The sequence below is a fragment of the Sus scrofa genome, chromosome 12 (genome assembly GCF_054392235.1).
Source record: "Sus scrofa isolate SSC_HxYL_T2T_F1_AM1 chromosome 12, Sscrofa_HxYL_maternal_Yorkshire_Landrace_v2.0, whole genome shotgun sequence".
Taxonomy (NCBI): Eukaryota; Metazoa; Chordata; class Mammalia; order Artiodactyla; family Suidae; genus Sus; species Sus scrofa.
Window position 1 is genome coordinate 738402 of NC_139394.1, and position 23601 is coordinate 762002.

General features: G+C 57.3%; 2 protein-coding genes across 4 annotated transcripts; one reads left to right on the plus strand and one right to left on the minus strand.

The window, feature by feature from the left end:
• Positions 1-5672: 5672 nt before the first annotated feature.
• TEX19 (testis expressed 19) lies at positions 5673-8368 on the minus strand. Of its 2 annotated transcripts, none has more exons than XM_084983035.1 (2): positions 8165-8368; positions 5673-7487 (listed from the first exon to the last, which is right to left on the minus strand). In XM_084983035.1, the coding sequence occupies exon 2, from the start codon at positions 7258-7260 to the stop codon at positions 6235-6237; it is 1026 nt and encodes a 341-aa protein (XP_084839161.1). In that variant the 5' UTR covers positions 7261-7487; positions 8165-8368; the 3' UTR covers positions 5673-6234. The 2 variants fall into 2 exon arrangements, with proteins under 2 accessions (XP_084839161.1, XP_084839162.1); XM_084983036.1 differs by having other exon boundaries at positions 8307-8349.
• Positions 8369-13449: 5081 nt separating this feature from the next.
• LOC100624315 (testis-expressed protein 19.2) lies at positions 13450-16113 on the plus strand. 2 transcript variants are annotated; one of them, XM_021068066.2, is made up of 2 exons: positions 13450-13634; positions 14312-16113. In XM_021068066.2, exon 2 carries the CDS (start codon positions 14539-14541, stop codon positions 15562-15564), a length of 1026 nt encoding a protein of 341 aa, XP_020923725.2. In that variant the 5' UTR covers positions 13450-13634; positions 14312-14538; the 3' UTR covers positions 15565-16113. The 2 variants fall into 2 exon arrangements, with proteins under 2 accessions (XP_020923725.2, XP_084839163.1); XM_084983037.1 differs by having other exon boundaries at positions 13450-13492.
• Positions 16114-23601: the final 7488 nt, after the last annotated feature.

Sequence of the window (23601 nt, forward strand, 5' to 3'; positions counted from 1 at the left end):
GAGCGACAGGGGCCAAGAGTGGAGGAGGGAGGTATTGCAAGGCCCAAAGATGCCTGTGGCCAAGGTATGTCCCCTCAGGGGGAGCCACCAGCGAGACACGCAAGGACACTCCCAAATTGCACTGTGTCCTCCGCATGGGCCTGAGAGGACCGAGTGGCCTCAGAGGGGGCCCGAATCCTGCAGGCTGCTGTCCTGGGGTTGGTGGGGCCGCCCTGCTAAAACCTGCTACTGTGATCTGTGCAAACGCAACTCTGCCGCCTCTAATTCGGTTGATGGACCATTAAATCATAAACCATAATCACACAACTTACTTCCCACAAGTGTGACCTTAATGCTTTGCTCTGCATATCATGGGTTCATGGGTTTTTTGCTTGTTTTGTTTTTTAGGGCTGCACCTGTGGCATATGGAGGTTCCCAGGCTAGGGGTCCAATTGGAGCTACAGCTGCAGGCCTACACCACAGCCCCATCAGATCCAAGCCTCGTCTGCAACCCACCACAGATCATGGCAACGCCAGGTCCTTAACCCACTGAGCAAAGCCAGGGATCGAACCCGCAACCTCATGGTTCCTAGTCGGAGGGTTTTCCGCTGAGCCACGACGGGAACTCCAGGGTTCATGGTGCTTTGAAATGATAGTTTTCCTGCCCGCAGCTCTTCCCAGTTGAACGTCTCATTACGAGGAGAGTGAGGTTCCGCGGGCGGAATCAGGTTTCAGGGGATCTCTTCCCGGGTGCCCTCCAGCCCGACCACACACTTGTCAGAGGCACATCTTGTCACTGCCCTGTCCCCGCCGATGCTCAGGAAAGAGAAAGGACTGGGGTGGGGGGAGCACAGGCCTTGGTGCCCCCCTCAGAATCTAGGCCAGCCCCTCCCAGGAGAGCAAAGACGGGGAGGAGGCCTGTGTTGGGCAGAACTGGCCGGTGTAGCCCACCCAGAGCCCAGGCACCGGCGGAGGCTGCTGGGGCCCAGCACCTGTGCCAGAGGTCACGCCTGCCTGGCCGCACCCCTGAGCCCAGGGCCCCCCGCAATCAGTAGTTAACTGTGCTTTTCCAGGAGACGCTTCCCTTGGTGCTGCTGCTAGTGTTACTACTTGATTTCAATTTCAAAAATTACAATCTGTTCAACCACCATGCCGGAAACCCAGCTGGAGGGCTGAGGTCCTCAATCAAACCAATTAAAACACGCGGGTTCCCAGCTGGAGGCACCCCGGGACGTCCGCCAGCGCCTCGTCCTGCGGGCAATCCTGGGGCTGGAGCGTGAAGCTGGCACCAGGAGGTGGGGCCTGGACTGGAAAGCGGGGCTGCAGGATGGGAAGAGTGTCCAGGACGCACACACTGTCTCAGAATCAACACTGGGCCCTGAGGGAAGCCATGTGGGCCTGCTGCAGCCTCCTGGGGGCCACTTAGGGGACCTGTGGAAAGAGGCCCCAATTCAGGGTCCACGAACCTGCGCGATGCAGAGGCTGCAGCGGCGCGCGTCCGTGTGGGATGGGCTGGGAACCTCGGGGCCTCCTGATTTCTCCTCAAGGCAGGACAGCCGGGGCCACCTGTCTGCTCGGTGTCCGTGGGCTCCACCCCTGGTTCTGTCCAGGTGACAGAGATTGGCGCCTCCCCCTCAGCACAGCCATCGCCCTCCTCCCTGCCTCCTGGAAAGCGAGCAGGTCAGGCCCCCCCTTCTTCCTGAGGCCCTTCAGCCCCATCCACAGAAACAGCAGTGGGGCGCCCGAGCCCCCAAACTCCTGGAGGGGCCTCTGCAGCAGCCAGAGTCCCAGGGGTGGGGTCCCTGTTCTGCAGGTCTCTCCTGGGGACTTTCTCCATGAGCACCACCTCCCCGTGACAAGGACCCCATTCCTGGGCCAGATGCTGACAGAGCGAGGCAGGGCTCTGGGGTCATAGGACCCACCCCACCCCTGCTGGGCAACTGCTACCAGGTTTGGGAGAGCTGTGGCACCACCCCCCATGGCCCCTGCCCAGGGGAACGCCGCCTGCACTGCAGTAGGTGTTTCTGGAAGGCCGCGTACCCGAGGCAGGTTGCCACATGCCCTGTGTCCACCTCCCCTCCCTTTGGGCCCCACCCGCTCTGTCCTGTGCTCTTGCCAAGCGCCTCGCAGATGCAGGCCAGGTACTGAGAAAACACAGGACCCCAGTGGAGTTTGGCTGCCGATCAACCAAAACAAGTAATTAACGTTATTTGCAACACCGGACAGAGAGTCCCTGCGCAGGCGCCCAGGCTGGGGGTGCAAATGAGCGTGACTGTTGGTAAAATCACCGTGTAATTATCTGCAGCCTGAAGGCCTGCATTTCCACTAAAGGCCAGAACTCACTGTGGCTGTTTTAATGGAAAGAGCGGATTAATTCACATCGGAGCGGCATTGTTGGGTCTGGGGCACCGTGGGGGCTCTTCCTCGCAGGCCCTCTGGAAAGAGAATGCACAGTCATCCCAACCCTAGGCCAGTGGGCTCCAAGTTTTACATTTTTAAAAAATTGAGGTGAAATTCACATAACAGAAAATTAATTCTTCAGTGGGCGTGGCGCGTGCGCAACATTGTGCAGCCGCCACCCTCGCTAGTTCCAGAACATTCCTATCATCTCGGGAGACCCTACACCCATTTATTTTTTTGGCTTTTTAGGGCCACACCTGCAGCATGCAGAGGTTCCCAGGCTAGGGGTTGAACCCTACACCACAGCCACCGCAACGCTGGATCCTTAACCCATGGAGCGAGGCCAGGGATTGAACCCACAACCTCATGGTTCCTAGTCCGATTCGTTTCCACTGCACCATGACGGGAACTCCAGAGACCCTGCCCCCATTAAGCAATTACATCCCATGCCTCCTTCGCCCGTCTCTGGCAACACTCATCTGCTCCTGTCTCTAGGAATTTGCCTCTTCTGGGTACTTCATGTAAGTGAGGTCATACAGGACTTTAGCAGGTTAAGGACCCAGCGTTGTCCCTGCAATGGCTCAGGTTGTGGCTGTGGCATGGGTTGAACTTCTGTATGTCAAAGGCATGGCCAAAAAAGAAATATAGTCATATAACACACGGTCTTTCGTGACAGGCTTCCTTCACTTATCACGCTGTTTTCAAGATTTGTCCACGGCGCAGCCCAGGCCAAACCTGCACTCCTCTCCATGGCCGAGTAGCTCTCGGTTGTGAGGCTGGATCGCCCTTTGGCACTCCATCCAGAGGCTCATGGACTGCCAGATGGTTTCCACCTCTAGACTGTCGTGAATAAGGCTGCCGTGGGCACACGTGGGCACATATCTTTATTTATTCATTTATTTTTTGATCTTTTCTAGGGCCGCATCCGTGGCATATGGAGGTTCCCAGGCTAGGGGTCAAATCAGAGGTACAGCTACCGGCCTACACCAGAGCCATAGCCACGCCAGATCTGAGCCACGTCTGCAACCTACACCACAGCTCATGGGAACGCCAGATCCTTAACCCATTGAGTGAGGCCAGGGATCGAACCCGCAACCTCATCGTTCCTAGCTGGATTCGTTAACCACTGAACCACAACGGGAACTCCACCCACGCACATATTTTTAATGTATTTGAGTCTAGCAGTTCCCATCATGGCTCAGCAGAAACGAATCTGAGTAGCATCCATGAGGACACGGGTCGATCCCTGGCCTCACTCAGTGCGTTAAGGATCTGGTGTTGCTGTGGCTGTGGTGTAGGCTGGCAGCTACAGCTCCGATGTGACCCCTAGCCTGGGAACCTCCATGTGCCACGGGTGTGGCCCTAAAAAGGCAAATATATGTATTTGGGTCTATACCCAGGAGTCGAGTCTGGCTCACATGGTGATTGTAGGTTTACTTTTTGAGGGTACATTTGATCTTATTTCATCTTCACTGTCACCTTGTCAGTTGATGTTTTTCCCCATTTTCAGACGAGACTTGCTGAGGAACCATCTGCAACCTCTTGGTAAAGGGTGGAGGCACTTGCTGGGCCCTGCGGCCACGCTGCCTTCCAGACCTCAGCGCCCCACAGTGTGGCAAAGCGGCCGGCTCACTAAGAAGTCTGCCCCACACAAGTGTTTAACCAGGAGGGACAGAGAGAGGCGGCTCGGCGACGCAGGATGGAGCAAGCTGGGTTTACTTGATTTGTTTTTTTTGTGTGTGTGTGTGTGTTTGCCCTTTCTAGGGCTGCTCCCAAGGCATATGGAGGTTCCCAGGCTAGGGGTCTCATCGGAGCTGTAGCACCGGCCTACACCACAGCCACCGCAACACGGGATCTGACCTGCATCTGCAACCTACACCACAGCTCATGGCAACGCCAGATCCTTAACCCATTGAGCGAGGCCAGGGATGGAACCCGCAACCTCATGGTTCCTAGTTGGATTCGTTAACCACTGTGCCACAGCAGGAACTTCCGTTTTGTGTCTTTTTTAAGACTGCACCCGCGGCATATGGAGGTTTCCGGTCTAGGGGTCAAATCAGAGCTACAGCTGCTGGCCTACACCAAGCCACAGCAACGCTAGATCCTTAACCCACTGAGAGAGGCCAGGGATCGAACCTGCAACCTCACAGTTCCTAGTCGGATTCGTTTCTGCTGCGCTACGATGGGAGCTCCTGGGTTTACCTGGAACGAGAGCCAGGGGCATGTTCTAATACAGACTCCAAGGGAATAAATGCCCACAATCATGAGGTTGTGTGGAAATGATGTGTTTTGATTGGCAACTGCATTAATGCCTTCCCTCCATTTAATGAGCAGCGGAAACCTTCGTGATTTACGGCCTCGAGACTCACTTTCGAGAGACACATGAGAGAAGACTGTCCTCCAAATCCAGGATGGCAGTGGCAGCCCCCAGGCCCCAGCGTGGACCCTTAGACCTGCATCTGTCACTGAAAGGGACATAGCCAGTCCTTGAAACATGGGGGGCCATGCCAGCCAGAGACCCCCACGCAGGATTGCAGAAACTTCCAGACCGGTAATTTTCAAGAGAGACTAGCTGCCAACTAAGAGCTTCTTCCTGACCCACAGCACCCTGCTGACGAGACGGCCAGAGCTTCTCCTCCAGGGAGTCTGTGCAGAGTGGGGGCACTGGCACCGTCCCCCCACCCCAAGTCATGAACGTGATTCGCAGTCTTTGTACATGGTTTTGCCTCAGGGATTTTTTTAAATATTAAGGCCACAGATTTAGATTCATTAAAACCTGTATTCGGGAGTTTGTCATGGCTCAGTGGCTAACAAATCCGACTAGGAACCATGAGGTTGCGGGTTCGATCCCTGGCCTCGCTCAGTGGGTTAAGGATTTGGCGTTGGCGTGAGCTGTGGTGTAGGTCACAGATACAGCTCAGATCCAACATTGCTGTGGCTGTGGTGGAGGCTGGCGGCTGCAGCTGATTAGACTCCTAGCCTGGGAACCTCCATGTGCTGCGGGTGCGGCGCTAAAAAAAGAGACAAAAAACCCCCCCTGTATTTGATGACATACGTATTGTTCAAAGCCCGGCCCTTACTGTAAGTGTGTGTGTTTGTACTTGTTCTTTGTAAATAATGTGATAAACACCTGTGAAACAAACTCCTCCCATGAGCCAAAAACTAACCAGAACCCTCCCTCTGCCCTTCTGTCCCCTGCTCCCAGGGGACCTTAACCTGTAAGAATAGCTCAACCCGGACCTAAGACAAGACCAGTTGACAAGGGCTATGCGAGGAAGCAGCAGCACAGGGGCTTGATGCAAAACTTTTAGTGCTTTATTTAATTAAAAACAACAAAGAAAACTAAACTGTCAAACTGCATTAAATGGCCAACGTTTGGAATCAGATTTTCTCCGCTACAGATTAGAGCATCCAGCGCTGCTGACAGGGTCAGGTAGCGCCCCAGAGACCATCAGGTGACGCTGTCAGCAGGACTTCAGCCTGGGCCTAAGCTGGTGTGCCACTCACAGCACCTCTCCACAAGTCCAGGCTGGGCTGGTGCACGCTTCACACTCACACTCTACGTGGCTGATCCCGCCGGCACATCCTCATCAGTGTCCTACCCCTCCCGCCACAGTAGCCAACCAGTAAACTCTTCTCTCCCCAATTCTGGCATTTGTGTTGCTTCCCCTGGGGCCCGAGCAGGTCCCATTTCTCAGCGCCCAGACCACTCACCATTCTTCCCCCACAGGCCCAAGGCCCCATCCCTCGTCAGGTGCCACCCCGGTTGTTGCGGCGAGGCGGCGGCCAGGCCTGCCCAGCCTCCAGTGTCCTGGGGAAGCCAGGACAATGGTGACCACCCGGGGCCTCGGTCCCTCAGTTCTGGGGCCCTGGGCCGAGGGGCTGGAAGCGTGGCAGCTCCCCCAGGGCAGAGGCTCCCACGACAGCCAGGCCCTCCCCAGGCCCCCAGAGCCCGCCGCCGCTGCTGCTGCCGCCGCCGCCAATGGGATCCCACCCCAGGGGCCAGGACTGTGGCCTAGAGGCTGAGGCCCCCTCCTCTGCCTCCCTCACGGCCCTGGGTAAATAGGAGAGAACGGTGAACCCCCTCTTGAGCAGGGCTGAGTCCGCAGGGACCAGCTCTTCATCCTCCCCTGAAGGGGAGGATTCCAGAACGCTCAGCTTCCAGCGGTGCAGCTCTTGCTTCTGGGGGGCGTCTTGGTACTGCACCACCCACACTTCATCCGGCTCCAGCAGCAGCTCCCAGCACTGGCCTGGGGTCTGCAGGGCCCACGCCGCCTTCATCTTCCGCAGGTAGACGGCGTCATAGCAGCCCACTATGTACAGGACCTGCAGGTCCAGCAACCAGGCCCTGGCCTCGGCGGGGTCCATGGCCTGGGTGGTGCCCAGCTTCAACACCATGGGCTCCCCCGGGGGCAGGTCCGCCTTGAAGAACCCCTGCCTCGGAGGAGACGGGCTGGGCCAGTGCGAGCAGACCGGAAGCCTCCCCAAAAGCCAGGGAAGGCCCTGAGTCCAGTCGGCTGCCTCGGCGCCCAGGCCCAGGGGGGCGGCGTCCTGAGGCTCCAGCTCCGTGGGCACAAAGTGGTGGTGCAGGCCCACCCCTTCGGACTCCACGGGCCCTGCGGCCAGGGCGGGCTGCCCCTGGCCCGGCCCCAGGGGCGACTCCTGCTCAGACCCCTCCTCCGTGTAGTCCATCAGCTCGGGGTCCCAGTCTTCATCTTCCCAGTCTTCGGACTCCAGGAACGCTCGAAGCTCCTGAAAGGCAGTCCTGAAGCAGGCGAAGCACATCCTCACCCGGCCGCCATGCTGAAGCTGGTACATCCAGGACGCATAGAGGTGGGACACGCCCTCCGCCCAGTACCGCCCGCTGACCGGGGGGCACATGGCCCCGCCGCCCGCCGCCCGAGTGGTGGACCCAAGGGCAGGACTCGCTGGGACCTCAGGGGTCTGGCCCGCGGGGGAGGGTCGGGAGGAGGAGGAGGGCGTCTCCCGCTCGGGGACCTGGGGCGGGGGGATGACCCGGGTCCCGATTCCACAGGGACCTGCAGAGGCCGGGAGGGGTGCGCCTCTGCAGCGTCTTCAGCGGATGCAACGGCCGCGTCCTCAGGGGGCTGAGAAGGAAAGCACGTGAGGTCAGCGCCCCCCGGCAGGCCGGGTGGGAGCCGACCCTGCAGGGACCACAGGGCACAGGGGGCCTTGCGCTGAGACCCCGCCCTCGTAGCTCTGCCTCTGCTCAGCTTAGCTCTTCTGGGGCCTGTGGGTCACACGCGCCCCCCCCCAACTCCCAACACCCCACCTCTGGGACCCCCCCCCCCATCCCAGTCAGTCTTGCCTGACAGAACCTGAGAGAACTTGAGGAACCTGACAGAACCTGACAGAACTTGAGGAACCTGACAGAACCTGACAGAACTTGAGGAACCTGACAGAACCTGAGAGAAGCAGACAGAATCTGTTAGAACCTGATGGAACCGGAGAGGAACTGACAGAACCCGAGGGAATGTGACTGAACCTGACGGGTCAGCATCTGAGAGAACCTGTGAGAACCTGAGAGAACTTCACTGGCCCTGCTGGTAGCTGAGGGAACCTGGCAGAACCTGAGAGAAACTGACAGAACCTGAGCGAATCTGACAGAACCTCACGGGACCTGCTGGAACCTGAGGGAAGCTGACAGAACCTGAGGGAAGCTGACAGAACCTCAGGGGACCTGCTGGAACCTGGCAGAACCGATGAGAACCAGCTAAAATCGGAGAGAACCTGATGACAGAACCCAACAGAACCCCCCCCCCACCTGAGCCGACCCGTCTGGCCCGAAGCCACGCTGGACCACAGGGCGTGGCGGGTGGCGGGTGGCGGGTGGTCTTCAGCCTCTAAGCCCCGCGCTCAGCCGGCCCGTGGGCCCCAGACCCTCGCCTCAGTCCGAGGGCTCTCACCAGGCCGGGCGCCGCCCCGCTGTGGGCGCCCCAGGGGGGAAAGGAAGGGCGCGCGCCCACCTGGGCATATAAAGGGCCATTTCCCATGGTGCTCTGGGCTCATCTGCATATCTCCCATGAGCCTCAGCCGCCAGGAAGTAAAAGCGCCGAGTCCCCGGCCCAGCCCGGCCGGCCCTGTCCCGGTCCCCTCCGCTCGGGAGAGCCTCGCACTCGCAGGCGGCAGGGGGCGGCCCGGGGTGGGGGGCGCGGACCTGGTCCCCCAGCCTGTCCCCAGCGTGGTCGGCCTGTGGCCCTTGCTCCGAGGGCTGAGACGGCTGTTCCTGCCGCTCTTTCAACCCGAGGGTTTCTGGGGGTCCTCGTCCCTCGGGGGTGACCTGCCCGGCCTCGGGCCTCGGGCCTCGGGCCCCGTCCTTCCGTGGTTGCGGTGGAGTCCTTCCTCGTAGCTCTTGACAAAGTTTCTTCATGAATTTCAGAAACTGACATGGTGCCAATCATTTACATTTTAAGCACATGTCTGTCTCTTCGGCTTTTCTCACTTGTAAAACAAAGCCTTTTTAAATGAACACCGTTTTTGAAAATAGGCATTATTTTTGAAGTCGTTTTGTGTTCACAGCGAGATTGAGCAGCCAATGCAGAGAGCACCTGTATTGGTTTCCTCACCCGCCATGAGCACAGCCTCCTTAAAATCTGCACCGGGCGGTACAGCTGCAAAAATCAAAGAGCCCGTAGTGACACACGCTTATCAGCCAAAGCCCGCAGTTTACATTAGGGTTCATTTTTAGTGCTGCAATTCTCTGGATTTGGACGAAAGTATTATGACACATATTCACCGTTATTAATTTATTTTTTTGTCTACTTTAGGGCTGCATCCGTGACATATAGAAGTTCCCAGGCTAGGGGGCGAACCCGAGCTGTAGCTGGGGCCTGTACCACTGAGTGAGGCCAGGCATTGAACCTGCGTCCTCACGGATGCCAGTCAGATTTCTTAATCACGGAGCCACAATGGGAAGTCCTCACCAGGCCACTTCTTAGAGCCCATCTGCTTGGCGATAGGGGCGTCCCACATCCCAGGCCCCCCGTTTGCCCTTCCAGGTGGCGTCTCTGAAGAGCTCTCCGCAGTGAATTCAGGAACGATACGAAACTGGTTCTCTCCTTCTTTAGTGCCTGTGGTGGGGGGAGGAGGCCACCAGTAAAAACCCACCGAAATGCTTGGCGCAAACATGCAGACAGGCATTGAGGGCTGGACTTTGTACTATAAGAGCGACAACGTAGATGTTTCTTTAAGATCCAAGGACTTGCACTTGGCCGGAATAGGCCGTGGTCCCTCCCTCGTCTGGATTATTACAACAGTTCTCAAGAAGGTTCTATCTAGTGAGTCACTTGATTGTCTAAACACACGTTTCTTTCTCGTCGGGGACCGACTCCAGCTGGGTCACCTGCCCAGAGCCAAGGGCCCCATGGTGGGGTGGTTTCTGGGCACAACTGGCCCTGCTGGGGTCAGATTCCCAGACACGCTGGCAGAGCCCGTGCCTGCTGGCCCTGGACCCAGCCAGGATGCAGCGCCCAGAAGCTCTCCTCCAAAGGCTGGCTATCCTGAGGATGGCAGTCGCCAAGCCAGCGAAGCAGCAGGAATGTGTCCGCCCCACAGACACCTCTGGAATGTTCTCGAAGCCTCAGAAAGTACAGCAGGCCCAATGGGTAAGATGGGTCCCTTCTGCTGCATCAAAGGCGCCTGCTCCGAGGGGAAGGGGCCTTGGTGTCCTTCCTCCCGAGGGCCTTGGCGCCCACCCCGTGGGCAGTGGGTCCTGTGCCTGACCAGGCAGTGGTCCTGGTGCCCATCTGGTCTGTTGGCCCCAACTCACTCGCCCCTGCACTCCTTGGCCTCCCCCTCTTCTCTGCAAGAGCTGCCGTGGCCCGGGCCCGTGGGGGTGGGCTCTGGACTCTGGGCAGGCCCGGGCCCTGCTGGCCTCCAGGCTGTGACCGCTCAGTTTCCAGAAGGTCACCATGGGGCGACCAGGCAGACCATGGCTCCTGGGGGTCCCTGTGGCGACTGGCTTGGGAATTAGTTGCTCTCAGACCACTTTTTGGGGGGACAGAGGAGGAAGCAGAGGACCCATCGTCTGTGAAGACTTCTAACCTCAGCTGGTGCTCTAGGACTGGTTCTTGCTTGTCCAGCGTTTTCAAAGAACCCGCAGAGTTTGGGGCCCTGATGCCTGCAGGCTGTATGTGCGAGTTCTCACATCGCTGCCAGGGGAGTGTAAGCGCTCTTTAGCTTTGTAACAAATTACCAACCATAAAAAAATAAAAAAAAGAAAAAGAAAAAGGATTTAAAAAATAAAACTACCCAATGTAGTGGCTTAAAACAGAACACATTTCTTTTCTCAGTTTCTGCGAGCTGGGGGTTGGGACATTCCCGGCTGGGCCCCTGCTCAGGCTGCCACCAAAGTGCTGGCCAGGCAGTGCCCTCAGCTGCCGGAACCAACATCGTTGGAGGTGTAGGCCTGCGGGTTTCAGCTGGACTGGCTGGCAGCTGGGCCGGAGGCCACCCTCGGTTTCCTTCCACAGTGCACAGTGCACTGTCACAGTGGGAGGGACACTGCCACATAACAGAACCTCATCACGGCAGTGCCAGCCACCACCTTGACCACTGCTCTTGAGTGGCTCCACCCCCACTCACCAGGCAGGGGTGACGGGCGGGAGGCGGGGGGTACCTTAGCTGTGTCTGCCACATGCCATGATGCGGCCACTGGGACTCCAAAGCTCCTGAGAAAGTGGCGCGCAGCAAAACTGGGGAGCCACTTATCCGAAGACTTTCACTGTTGTCTAATTCTAGAGGCAGCTGTGCCTCCTTCCTGCAGGCGTTGCCCAACCCATGCCCAGCCGCCAACTACTTCATTCTGCGTGCTCTCCACACTTCGAGGGGGGATGTTGCCCCCAAACTCAAATAACGAAGCCCTAAGCCTCAATAGGACTATGTCTGGAACGGGCTCTTTAGGAGGAAATTAGGGTTAAATGAAGTCCTAAGGGTGGGACCCTAACCAGACAGGACTGTGGCCTTAGGAAGAGAGAGAGCGAGGTCCATGTCTTGGTCACGCGAGGACACAGCGAGAAGGAAGCCATCTGTGCAGCCAGGAAGAGGGCCCTCCCCAGAACCTGACGGAACTACCCCCATCTAGGATTTACAGGCTCCAGAACTGTGAGAAAATAAGCTTCTATTGCCTAATCTACCCAATCCGGTATTTCCTATGGCAGCCACAGCCGACTAACACGAGTGAATAAGAGGAAAATGAAGGAAACTAACATCATGACCTTAGAGTTGTAGGATGTGCTTTAAGAGAACAAAAAAGAAAAGACAGAAGTGATAAACATTTGATAATATCAAAAAAAGCCTCTGGACAAGTTTTTATTTATTTATTTTTAGGGCCACACCTGCGGCATATGGAGGTACCCAGGCTAGGGGTCATGTCAGAGCCGTAGCTGCTGGTCTACACCACAGCTCACGGCAACACTGGATCCTTAACCCACTGAGCAAGGCCAGAGATCAAACCTGTGTCCTCATGGATGATAGTCAGACTCGTTTCCGCTGAGCCACAACAGGAGCTCCAAGTCTTTGTTTTTAAAAGTGTCTTTTACCTACATAAATCCAGTCTTTTTTACAAAAAGACAGAGGCAATACAATAGAGAAAAGATAGTACTTTCAACAAATGGTGCCAGAAATAGTGGACATCCATCTGCAAAAATACGGATCTATTCACAGATCCTGCATAAAAAGTTAGATCATAGACCTAAATATAAAATGCAAAACTGGGAGTGCCCGTCATAGCACAGTGGTTAACAAATCTGACTAGGAACCATGAGGTTGCCGGTTCGATCCCTGGCCTTGCTCGGGGGTTAAGGATCCGGTATTGTGGTGAGCTGTGGTGTAGGTTGCAGACGCGGCTGGGATCCCGCGTTGCTGTGGCTCTGGTGTAGGCCAGTGGCTGCAGCTCCGATTCTACCCCTAGCCTGGGAACCTCCATATGCCGCGGGAGCAGCCCAAGAAATAGCAAAAAAAAGACAAAAATAAATAAATAAATAAATAAAAATAAAAACTTCTGCTCTGCAAAAGACACTATCAGAAAAATGAGAAGACAAACCATAGATTAAAAGAAAGTATTTGGAAAAGACATACATGGAGTTCCCATTGTGGCTCCGTGATTAAGAAATCTGACTGGCATCCGTGAGGACGCAGGTTCAATGCCTGGCCTCACTCAGTGGTACAGGCCCCAGCTACAGCTCGGGTTCGCCCCCTAGCCTGGGAACTTCTATATGTCACGGATGCAGCCCTAAAGTAGACAAAAAAATAAATTAATAACGGTGAATATGTGTCATAATACTTTCGTCCAAATCCAGAGAATTGCAGCACTAAAAATGAACCCTAATGTAAACTGCGGGCTTTGGCTGATAAGCGTGTGTCACTACGGGCTCTTTGATTTTTGCAGCTGTACCGCCCGGTGCAGATTTTAAGGAGGCTGTGCTCATGGCGGGTGAGGAAACCAATACAGGTGCTCTCTGCATTGGCTGCTCAATCTCGCTGTGAACACAAAACGACTTCAAAAATAATGCCTATTTTCAAAAACGGTGTTCATTTAAAAAGGCTTTGTTTTACAAGTGAGAAAAGCCGAAGAGACAGACATGTGCTTAAAATGTAAATGATTGGCACCATGTCAGTTTCTGAAATTCATGAAGAAACTTTGTCAAGAGCTACGAGGAAGGACTCCACCGCAACCACGGAAGGACGGGGCCCGAGGCCCGAGGCCCGAGGCCGGGCAGGTCACCCCCGAGGGACGAGGACCCCCAGAAACCCTCGGGTTGAAAGAGCGGCAGGAACAGCCGTCTCAGCCCTCGGAGCAAGGGCCACAGGCCGACCACGCTGGGGACAGGCTGGGGGACCAGGTCCGCGCCCCCCACCCCGGGCCGCCCCCTGCCGCCTGCGAGTGCGAGGCTCTCCCGAGCGGAGGGGACCGGGACAGGGCCGGCCGGGCTGGGCCGGGGACTCGGCGCTTTTACTTCCTGGCGGCTGAGGCTCATGGGAGATATGCAGATGAGCCCAGAGCACCATGGGAAATGGCCCTTTATATGCCCAGGTGGGCGCGCGCCCTTCCTTTCCCCCCTGGGGCGCCCACAGCGGGGCGGCGCCCGGCCTGGTGAGAGCCCTCGGACTGAGGCGAGGGTCTGGGGCCCACGGGCCGGCTGAGCGCGGGGCTTAGAGGCTGAAGACCACCCGCCACCCGCCACCCGCCACGCCCTGTGGTCCAGCGTGGCTTCGGGCCAGACGGGTCGGCTCAGGTGGGGGGGGGGTTCTGTTGGGTTCTGTCATCAGGTTCTCTCCGATTTTAGCTGGTTCTCATCGGTTCTGCCAGGTTCCAGCAGGTCCCCTGAGGTTCTGTCAGCTTCCCTCAGGTTCTGTCAGCTTCCCTCAGGTTCCAGCAGGTCCCGTGAGGTTCTGTCAGATTCGCTCAGGTTCTGTCAGTTTCTCTCAGGTTCTGCCAGGTTCCCTCAGCTACCAGCAGGGCCAGTGAAGTTCTCTCAGGTTCTCACAGGTTCTCTCAGATGCTGACCCGTCAGGTTCAGTCACATTCCCTCGGGTTCTGTCAGTTCCTCTCCGGTTCCATCAGGTTCTAACAGATTCTGTCTGCTTCTCTCAGGTTCTGTCAGGTTCCTCAAGTTCTGTCAGGTTCTGTCAGGTTCCTCAAGTTCTGTCAGGTTCTGTCAGGTTCCTCAAGTTCTCTCAGGTTCTGTCAGGCAAGACTGACTGGGATGGGGGGGGGGGTCCCAGAGGTGGGGTGTTGGGAGTTGGGGGGGGGCGCGTGTGACCCACAGGCCCCAGAAGAGCTAAGCTGAGCAGAGGCAGAGCTACGAGGGCGGGGTCTCAGCGCAAGGCCCCCTGTGCCCTGTGGTCCCTGCAGGGTCGGCTCCCACCCGGCCTGCCGGGGGGCGCTGACCTCACGTGCTTTCCTTCTCAGCCCCCTGAGGACGCGGCCGTTGCATCCGCTGAAGACGCTGCAGAGGCGCACCCCTCCCGGCCTCTGCAGGTCCCTGTGGAATCGGGACCCGGGTCATCCCCCCGCCCCAGGTCCCCGAGCGGGAGACGCCCTCCTCCTCCTCCCGACCCTCCCCCGCGGGCCAGACCCCTGAGGTCCCAGCGAGTCCTGCCCTTGGGTCCACCACTCGGGCGGCGGGCGGCGGGGCCATGTGCCCCCCGGTCAGCGGGCGGTACTGGGCGGAGGGCGTGTCCCACCTCTATGCGTCCTGGATGTACCAGCTTCAGCATGGCGGCCGGGTGAGGATGTGCTTCGCCTGCTTCAGGACTGCCTTTCAGGAGCTTCGAGCGTTCCTGGAGTCCGAAGACTGGGAAGATGAAGACTGGGACCCCGAGCTGATGGACTACACGGAGGAGGGGTCTGAGCAGGAGTCGCCCCTGGGGCCGGGCCAGGGGCAGCCCGCCCTGGCCGCAGGGCCCGTGGAGTCCGAAGGGGTGGGCCTGCACCACCACTTTGTGCCCACGGAGCTGGAGCCTCAGGACGCCGCCCCCCTGGGCCTGGGCGCCGAGGCAGCCGACTGGACTCAGGGCCTTCCCTGGCTTTTGGGGAGGCTTCCGGTCTGCTCGCACTGGCCCAGCCCGTCTCCTCCGAGGCAGGGGTTCTTCAAGGCGGACCTGCCCCCGGGGGAGCCCATGGTGTTGAAGCTGGGCACCACCCAGGCCATGGACCCCGCCGAGGCCAGGGCCTGGTTGCTGGACCTGCAGGTCCTGTACATAGTGGGCTGCTATGACGCCGTCTACCTGCGGAAGATGAAGGCGGCGTGGGCCCTGCAGACCCCAGGCCAGTGCTGGGAGCTGCTGCTGGAGCCGGATGAAGTGTGGGTGGTGCAGTACCAAGACGCCCCCCAGAAGCAAGAGCTGCACCGCTGGAAGCTGAGCGTTCTGGAATCCTCCCCTTCAGGGGAGGATGAAGAGCTGGTCCCTGCGGACTCAGCCCTGCTCAAGAGGGGGTTCACCGTTCTCTCCTATTTACCCAGGGCCGTGAGGGAGGCAGAGGAGGGGGCCTCAGCCTCTAGGCCACAGTCCTGGCCCCTGGGGTGGGATCCCATTGGCGGCGGCGGCAGCAGCAGCGGCGGCGGGCTCTGGGGGCCTGGGGAGGGCCTGGCTGTCGTGGGAGCCTCTGCCCTGGGGGAGCTGCCACGCTTCCAGCCCCTCGGCCCAGGGCCCCAGAACTGAGGGACCGAGGCCCCGGGTGGTCACCATTGTCCTGGCTTCCCCAGGACACTGGAGGCTGGGCAGGCCTGGCCGCCGCCTCGCCGCAACAACCGGGGTGGCACCTGACGAGGGATGGGGCCTTGGGCCTGTGGGGGAAGAATGGTGAGTGGTCTGGGCGCTGAGAAATGGGACCTGCCACAGCATCAGGTAGAAGGGTCCAAACCCTTGTAACAGAAGTTTTCTGTCCGATGTCACGGAATCAGGAAATTGAGGTTATTCAGGATGTGCTGTGGAACATGTGAAAGGCAGGAGTGATGCAGATCTGTGCACCTGGCCGGGGTGGAGGGGACATCTTAAGTGTGACACAGCTGCAGGGACACGCTGGGGTCTGAGTGCTTGCCTCTACCCAGGGGCCTCTGGGCTCCTCTGGGCCCCATTATCAGCACTGGGGGCTCTGCAGCAGGAAAGACCTTGTTTCAAACATTTCCTACTTTATGCAGTTTGGCTGTTTAGTTCCCGTTTATTTGTGTGTCATTTTTAACAAAATACAGTCAGAGAGTTTTGCACCAAGCTGTTGCCCGGAACTCTTCCTCAGAAAGTCCTTGTTGGTTCACCTGTCGTCTGCCCTCAGGGACCGATCAATCCTGGCCACCCCTGCTGAGCCCTCGGAGTTGACCAGGATGACTGAGAAAATCTATAGCTTCCCAGTGAGTGATGGTTAGGAAGTCTGAGGGTGACCCTGTCTGGGTCTTTCCTATTTTATTTCTTAGGAAGGACAGAGGCTGGGGCCAGAGAAAGTCTTTCTGGAAGAGTAGAAGCCCTGGTGGGCAGTGTCTGTTTTCCCGCCTACCTCCAGATACTCCCAGAACCAAATGAATGTTCAGTCAAAGTCCCAGGCTTGGTTTATGGAACTTTGGACCCAGCACACACATACACATGCCCGTTGACACTAACTCACACCAATGATCTACATGACACGGGCCCGCGCCACGCAGACCTTTGGGTGAATAGGATGTTGGTAAATTGCCATGTCAACACTTCACATTTGTGCGATGACTGTTCTGTGATTGGTGCGGGGCGCAGTCAATCACTGAAGATTTAATGAGCCCTGCTGTGCGCCACATGCACCCTGTTCCAGGCACAAGGGTCACAGAACAGATGGAGAGTTCCCCGCGGGGGAGTTTCCAGTCCTCGGAGGAGCAGGGTGATGAAAAATGGGGCTGAGGATGGAGAAGGTGGTGAGGGAGGAACCTCAGCTGTGCCCAGGGGGCCACCGTCCAGAGAGCCGGTCCTTCCAGCCCACCCCTCCTTGTCTCACTTGCTTTGCCCACCTGCTGACCTCTGTCGCCTTTGTCCTTCCAAGGGACCTGGACGCTGCAGGGCGGAAGCCTATCCACGTGCTCTGCCGCGTCTCAGCAGAGGTTTGTGGGACCAGAAACCCCCGCAGTCTCTCTTCTCATCCTCTGGTCATCATGCACTTATAGACTGTCCTTTTATTTTTTAATTTTTTTAATTTTAATTTTAATTTTTTGTTTTTTTAGGGCCACACATGGCACATACAGAAGTTCCCAGGCTAGCGGTCAGATCCGGAGCTGCAGCTGACAGTCTACACCACAGCCACAGCAACGCCAGATCCAAGCTGCATCTATGATCTACACCGCAGCTCATGGCAACACCAGATCCTTAACCCACTGAGCAAGGCCAGGGATTGAACCCTCATCTTCATAGGTACTGGTTGGGTTCATTACCACTGAGCCATAACAGGAACTACCAGACTGTCCTTATAAAAGTTAACTTCCAGTATTTGCTTATTTCAAAATGATGTATATTAGAGTTCTCATCGTGGCTCAGTGGTTCATGAATCTGACTAGCATCCATGAGGACGCAGGTTCGATCGCTGGCCTCGCTCAGTGGGTTAAGGATCCAGCGTTGCCGTGAGCTGTAGTGTAGGTCGATGAGGAGGCTCGGATCTGGAGATGCTGTGGCTGTGGTGTAGGCTGGTGGCTACAGCTCTGATTGGACCCCTAGCCTGGGAACCTCCATATGCCCTGGGTGTGGCCCCCCAAAAAAGACCAAAAAATTTTGTTTAAAGTGTGGTCTATGCATGTCATTTTTAACAAAATAAAGTCAGAGAGTTTTGCACCAAGCTGTTGCCCGGAACTCTTCCTCAGAAAGTCCTTGTTGGTTCACCTGTCGTCTGCCCTCAGGGACCGATCAATCCTGGCCACCCCTGCTGAGCCCTCGGAGTTGACCAGGATGACTGAGAAAATCTATAGCTTCCCAGTGAGTGATGGTTAGGAAGTCTGAGGGTGACCCTGTCTGGGTCTTTCCTATTTTATTTCTTAGGAAGGACAGAGGCTGGGGCCAGAGAAAGTCTTTCTGGAAGAGTAGAAGCCCTGGTGGGCAGTGTCTGTTTTCCCGCCTACCTCCAGATACTCCCAGAACCAAATGAATGTTCAGTCAAAGTCCCAGGCTTGGTTTATGGAACTTTGGACCCAGCACACACATACACATGCCCGTTGACACTAACTCACACCAATGATCTACATGACACGGGCCCGCGCCACGCAGACCTTTGGGTGAATAGGATGTTGGTAAATTGCCATGTCAACACTTCACATTTGTGCGATGACTGTTCTGTGATTGGTGCGGGGCGCAGTCAATCACTGAAGATTTAATGAGCCCTGCTGTGCGCCACATGCACCCTGTTCCAGGCACAAGGGTCACAGAACAGATGGAGAGTTCCCCGCGGGGGAGTTTCCAGTCCTCGGAGGAGCAGGGTGATGAAAAATGGGGCTGAGGATGGAGAAGGTGGTGAGGGAGGAACCTCAGCTGTGCCCAGGGGGCCACCGTCCAGAGAGCCGGTCCTTCCAGCCCACCCCTCCTTGTCTCACTTGCTTTGCCCACCTGCTGACCTCTGTCGCCTTTGTCCTTCCAAGGGACCTGGACGCTGCAGGGCGGAAGCCTATCCACGTGCTCTGCCGCGTCTCAGCAGAGGTTTGTGGGACCAGAAACCCCCGCAGTCTCTCTTCTCATCCTCTGGTCATCATGCACTTATAGACTGTCCTTTTATTTTTTAATTTTTTTAATTTTAATTTTAATTTTTTGTTTTTTTAGGGCCACACATGGCACATACAGAAGTTCCCAGGCTAGCGGTCAGATCCGGAGCTGCAGCTGACAGTCTACACCACAGCCACAGCAACGCCAGATCCAAGCTGCATCTATGATCTACACCGCAGCTCATGGCAACACCAGATCCTTAACCCACTGAGCAAGGCCAGGGATTGAACCCTCATCTTCATAGGTACTGGTTGGGTTCATTACCACTGAGCCATAACAGGAACTACCAGACTGTCCTTATAAAAGTTAACTTCCAGTATTTGCTTATTTCAAAATGATGTATATTAGAGTTCTCATCGTGGCTCAGTGGTTCATGAATCTGACTAGCATCCATGAGGACGCAGGTTCGATCGCTGGCCTCGCTCAGTGGGTTAAGGATCCAGCGTTGCCGTGAGCTGTAGTGTAGGTCGATGAGGAGGCTCGGATCTGGAGATGCTGTGGCTGTGGTGTAGGCTGGTGGCTACAGCTCTGATTGGACCCCTAGCCTGGGAACCTCCATATGCCCTGGGTGTGGCCCCCCAAAAAAGACCAAAAAATTTTGTTTAAAGTGTGGTCTATGCATGTTCCTTTTTTTTTTTTTTTAGGGCTGCACTTGAGGCATATGGAAGTTCCCAGGCTGGGAGTCCAATGGGAGCAACGCAGGATCTGAGCCATGTCTGCAACCTACACCACAGCTCATGGCAACGCTGGATCCTTAACCCACTGAACGAGGCCGGGGATTGAACCTACGTCCTCATGGATACTAGTCGGGTTTGTCTCTGCTGAGCCACAACAGAAACTTGCGTGTTACTCTTGAGTTAGGAAGAATGGCTTCGGGAGGTGCTGGAAGAGGGGCCTGGGCGCTGATATTTGGTTGTGGCCAGTGCTGCCCCGAGACCTTCGGGTCGGGATCTGGGTGAGCTGCATGTCATTGGCTGCCCTGGGCAGGTCCAAATCCCGGTTGCGGCACAGAGTCCCCTCTTTTCCCTCATGGCCAGGGCGTCCCTCCTGAATCCAGCACCTGTGACGCATCTAGAAGCTCCAGCAGGTTGTGTAGACAAGAAAGGAGCAGGACAGGAGCAAATGGGTGTGAGAACTGCAGGGCCCTGGGCCGAGTGGCCCCGGTGGTCTGCATACACCAGCCGTCCTTGCCACTGAAGCGGCACACATCCATTTAAAGGTGGGTTTCCTGGGTTTGTTTCTGTTGCTCTTTTTTCTTCCCTTCTCTTGTTCTCTCCTCTTGTGGTTTGATGACTAGTGTTGTATTTGGGTTGATTTTTCGTATTTGTGCGTGTATCACTTGTAGATTTTTGGTTTGCAGTTACCCCGAAGTTTTGATACAGGAGTCTGTCTCTATATGAGATTGCTTTAAGTGGCTGGTCACTTAATTGCAAGTGCATCCCAGTGTCCTGCATTTGTACCTTCCTCTGCTCATGACTTCTGATTTTGGTGGCATTTTGTGCATGGGTGGTTTCCTACCTTTCCATTTAAAGGTGGGTTTCCTGGGGACCAGTTAGGCGGTGGGGAGGTGTGCAAGACCCTGGAAGGGGGGGCATTTCATGCACCTGCCACGGCCAGGGCACCCTGCGGAGTCAGCAGAGACCTCCTGGGGGGGCCCTTTCACAGTCTGAGCAGCGCCGTAGGTGGGGGCACTGGTGTGTCCCCAGCAGAACCGGGAAGGCCTGACAAGGCAGTTTGGAAATGCTGCCCCCACACAGGCTGGACCCAACCAGCGACCAGGCCGGGCCCAGGGCATCCCTCAAATGCCCTTGCGTCCGGCTGACCGTCCTTCAGAGTGAGGTTCTCAGCCCCAACCCACAGCCACTCGGGTTTACTGTGTTGTTTCCGGGAATGTAGCGATATCGGCTTTTCCTCTCAGGTTTACGGGGCCGGTCAGTGGCCCAGACCCGTGGTCCCTAAATGCCCATCTCACCCCACGGCCGAAAGCTGCCCCCGGTTTGCAGAGCGCCTGGTTCAGACCACCTGCCCTGGGAATTGTCGGTGCGCTCGCCCACCTCTGAGTGGGGGGGCGGGTTCTGGCTTCACCCTTCCCTGGGGGGCCTGGGACATCGGATGCTGCAGAGGCATGCAGAGTCCCTGCAGGCTGGGTGGTGGTGGCAAGTCAGGAGTGGCTGGGACTGGTGTCACCGCTGTCACTGAGCATGCCCGCCAGCCATGGCTCCCTGCTCCTGCCAGTGCCAGGAAGCCCAGTCTTGTCACCTCCACCACCGGCCCAGGGTGCCCCTGGGGAGTCGGGAGAGTCTTCCCACACCGGCCAGGCCATCTCTGCTCCCCTCTCGCTGTCTGGAGACGTGGAGGTCAGGGTGCCTTTGGGGTCGGGCTGTGGGCTCCCCTGAGGGAAAATCCCAAGGCTTGGGGGTGGCCCCACTCTTGTGCTCACACTCCTCCTACCACCCCCCGCCCCCGCCCTGTCTCCCCATCACACTGGGTGGGGGCGGGGTACACGCTGGACGCTGGCTTCCAGGTCCCTGTGTGTGCTCCCTGCCACCGCCTGCTCCTGGCTCGGGGTGCATCCCCCCACCCCTCAGGGCACAGAGCGGGCCCTGAGTGTGGCCGCCCACACCCCACCCCCCCAGCTGATTTAGAGGTGGAGTCTCTGGGCTGCCTGGATTAGAGGGACGGTTCGGAGCCTAGACGCCTGCGCCCTGCTGCTCTGGAGGAAGCCGCCTCCTCGCCCAAGGAGCCCGTCAGCCAGGGGCCCCTTTGCCACAAGCACGAAGTTGTCACCTGGGCACTTCCAGCAGACTCCTTTTTCCCTCTCACTCGCCTTTGCCAGCGGCTCCCCCTGCTGGTGACTTCAGGCTGTGTGGACTGACCGGTGCTTCCCTACCCAAAGCTCCGCTTCCTGGGAAGGAGCCGCCGCCCAGCCTTAGCTCCAGAGAACTGGAACTAAGGGCCAATCCCTTAACTCGGAGAACTCGAGCTCTGCCGTCTGCTCTGGCCTCTGTTTTCTGATCAGGGAAGTCAAGCTGGTGGACATGGGGGTCCCGCCAGCTCAGGATCCCTCCCAGCAGAGCCCAGTCTTGCGGGCTGGGGGCACACCCGAGCCACCCGCAGGGCAGCTCTGCTGCCGCCCGGCCCGGGAGACCAGGCGTGCGCGCGCGTGCACATGTGCACCTGCAGCCGGCCCGCCCCCGAGGTTCCTGCCCCCCCCCCCCGGGCTGTGTCTGTGAATTGGAGTAAATAGAAGATGCGATTAATGACCACAGGACCTTGGGGTGCAGAGGGCCTGGTCCCAGGGAGAGAGGACCGAGAACCAGATGTTGGCAGAGGCCACACCTGTGGGGATGGGGTCTTCTGCTCCCCTGTGTTTCCCGTGGCTCCTAAAATGAACGCGGGGAGTTCCTCCTGTGGCGTAGCAGAAAGGAACCCAACTAAGAACCGTGAGGTGGAAGGTTTGATCCCCGGCCTCCCTCCGTGGGTTAAGGATTCGGCGTTTCCGTGAGCTGTGGTGTAGACGGCAGTCGTGGCTCAGGTCCTGCGTTGCTGTGGCTGCTGCTGAGGCATAGGCGGGCAGCTGCACCTCTGATTCCACCCCTAGTCTGGGAACCTCCATACGCTGTGCCGCAGATGCAGCCCTAAAAATAAAAATAAAAAATAACTGCCGTTCTCTGGGTAGAAGTTTAAAAGTTTTTTTATATCAATGGCTTGGGAGAACGGGACTGTTGGGTCTTAGCAGATGTGTCCCCAGTTGTAACAGTTTCATAATTAGGAAAACCACTAAGAAAGATGCTATTAAACCATGCATGTGGCTCCATGTCTCAGCCGAGCGTAAATCAGCAAAGTTACCCAGGCGTCAGGAAAACCAGGGAGGGCCGGGCAGGTGGTGGAGGTCGCGGAATCACCCTCTAATTAAAGGTGCCCCAGGCCCGGATCCTGGCCCAAGAGGTGGAGTTGAACCCTCAAAGGGACAAGAAATCCGTTCATGGGGCCCCACTTCTCGCTCAGTCACCTTCCAATGGCCCTGCCTCCCAACACAGTCACCCTGGGGGCAGGATTTCACGTGTGGATTTGGGGGGACACCACACCCAGCCTCTGTGCAGACACTGTTTCTGTGTCTCAGCAATGACTTTGGGCGGAAGGTCCCGCTGTTTTATTTCTAACTCTTAGGGTGGTTTCCGAATAAGGGGGAATGGGCATCCAGTGTGGGGGTGGGGGGATGAAGAAAAGGTAGCAGGTGACCAGGGCAGGACAGTGGCCTCAGGTGACCAGGAATCGCAGGAGGCCTAGGAGGGGCCTTGACCCTGACTGCCCCTTCTTCATCAGCAGGTGCAGCCGCCCCTCCAGAGGCCCTGGGCTCCGGTACTTTCCACCCTCCAACCATGGGCCCCAGAAGTGAAAGAGAAACCCAAACCCTCTTCCCACAGTGGGGACAGGAAACCTGAGGCCCCTCAAAGGAAGCAGGAATCAGAGGCAGAGGGCACCAGCTCTAAGGAAAGAGAACCACGGGAATGTCTTTGGGGCATCAGGAGCCTGTGACCCGTGACCTGTCCCACCGTGTGTCCTGAGGGGGTGGCAGAGAGCTCTGGCCGCTGGCCCGCCCTCAGGGCCGGGACCTCTCCCTCTGGTCTGTTTAGGCGCTACAAGGCCTGCCATTGGTGGCTCCCGCAGAGCCGGGTGGACCCACCTGAAACAAATCTCTGACATTGCCATGGCCACGGTGCGTGAGGTGTGGACAGGTGCCGCACGGCGCACAGAGAGTCGCCTCGCCCCATGTGACCCAGGAGCAGCCGCAACTGGTGAGCACAGCATCCACCACTCAGACCTGCAGAGCCAGAAGCCACCAAGTGACCAGGTGCCCCAGGTGTGTGCAGGTGGGAGACGGGGCCAGTCCCATCCTGTATTTCCAGGCGGGGCTGCCCCAGCCCCTGGTGGGGGCTACTTTTCTTTTATTTTAATGTTTAATTTTTTTTGGCTGCTCCTACGGCATACAGAAGT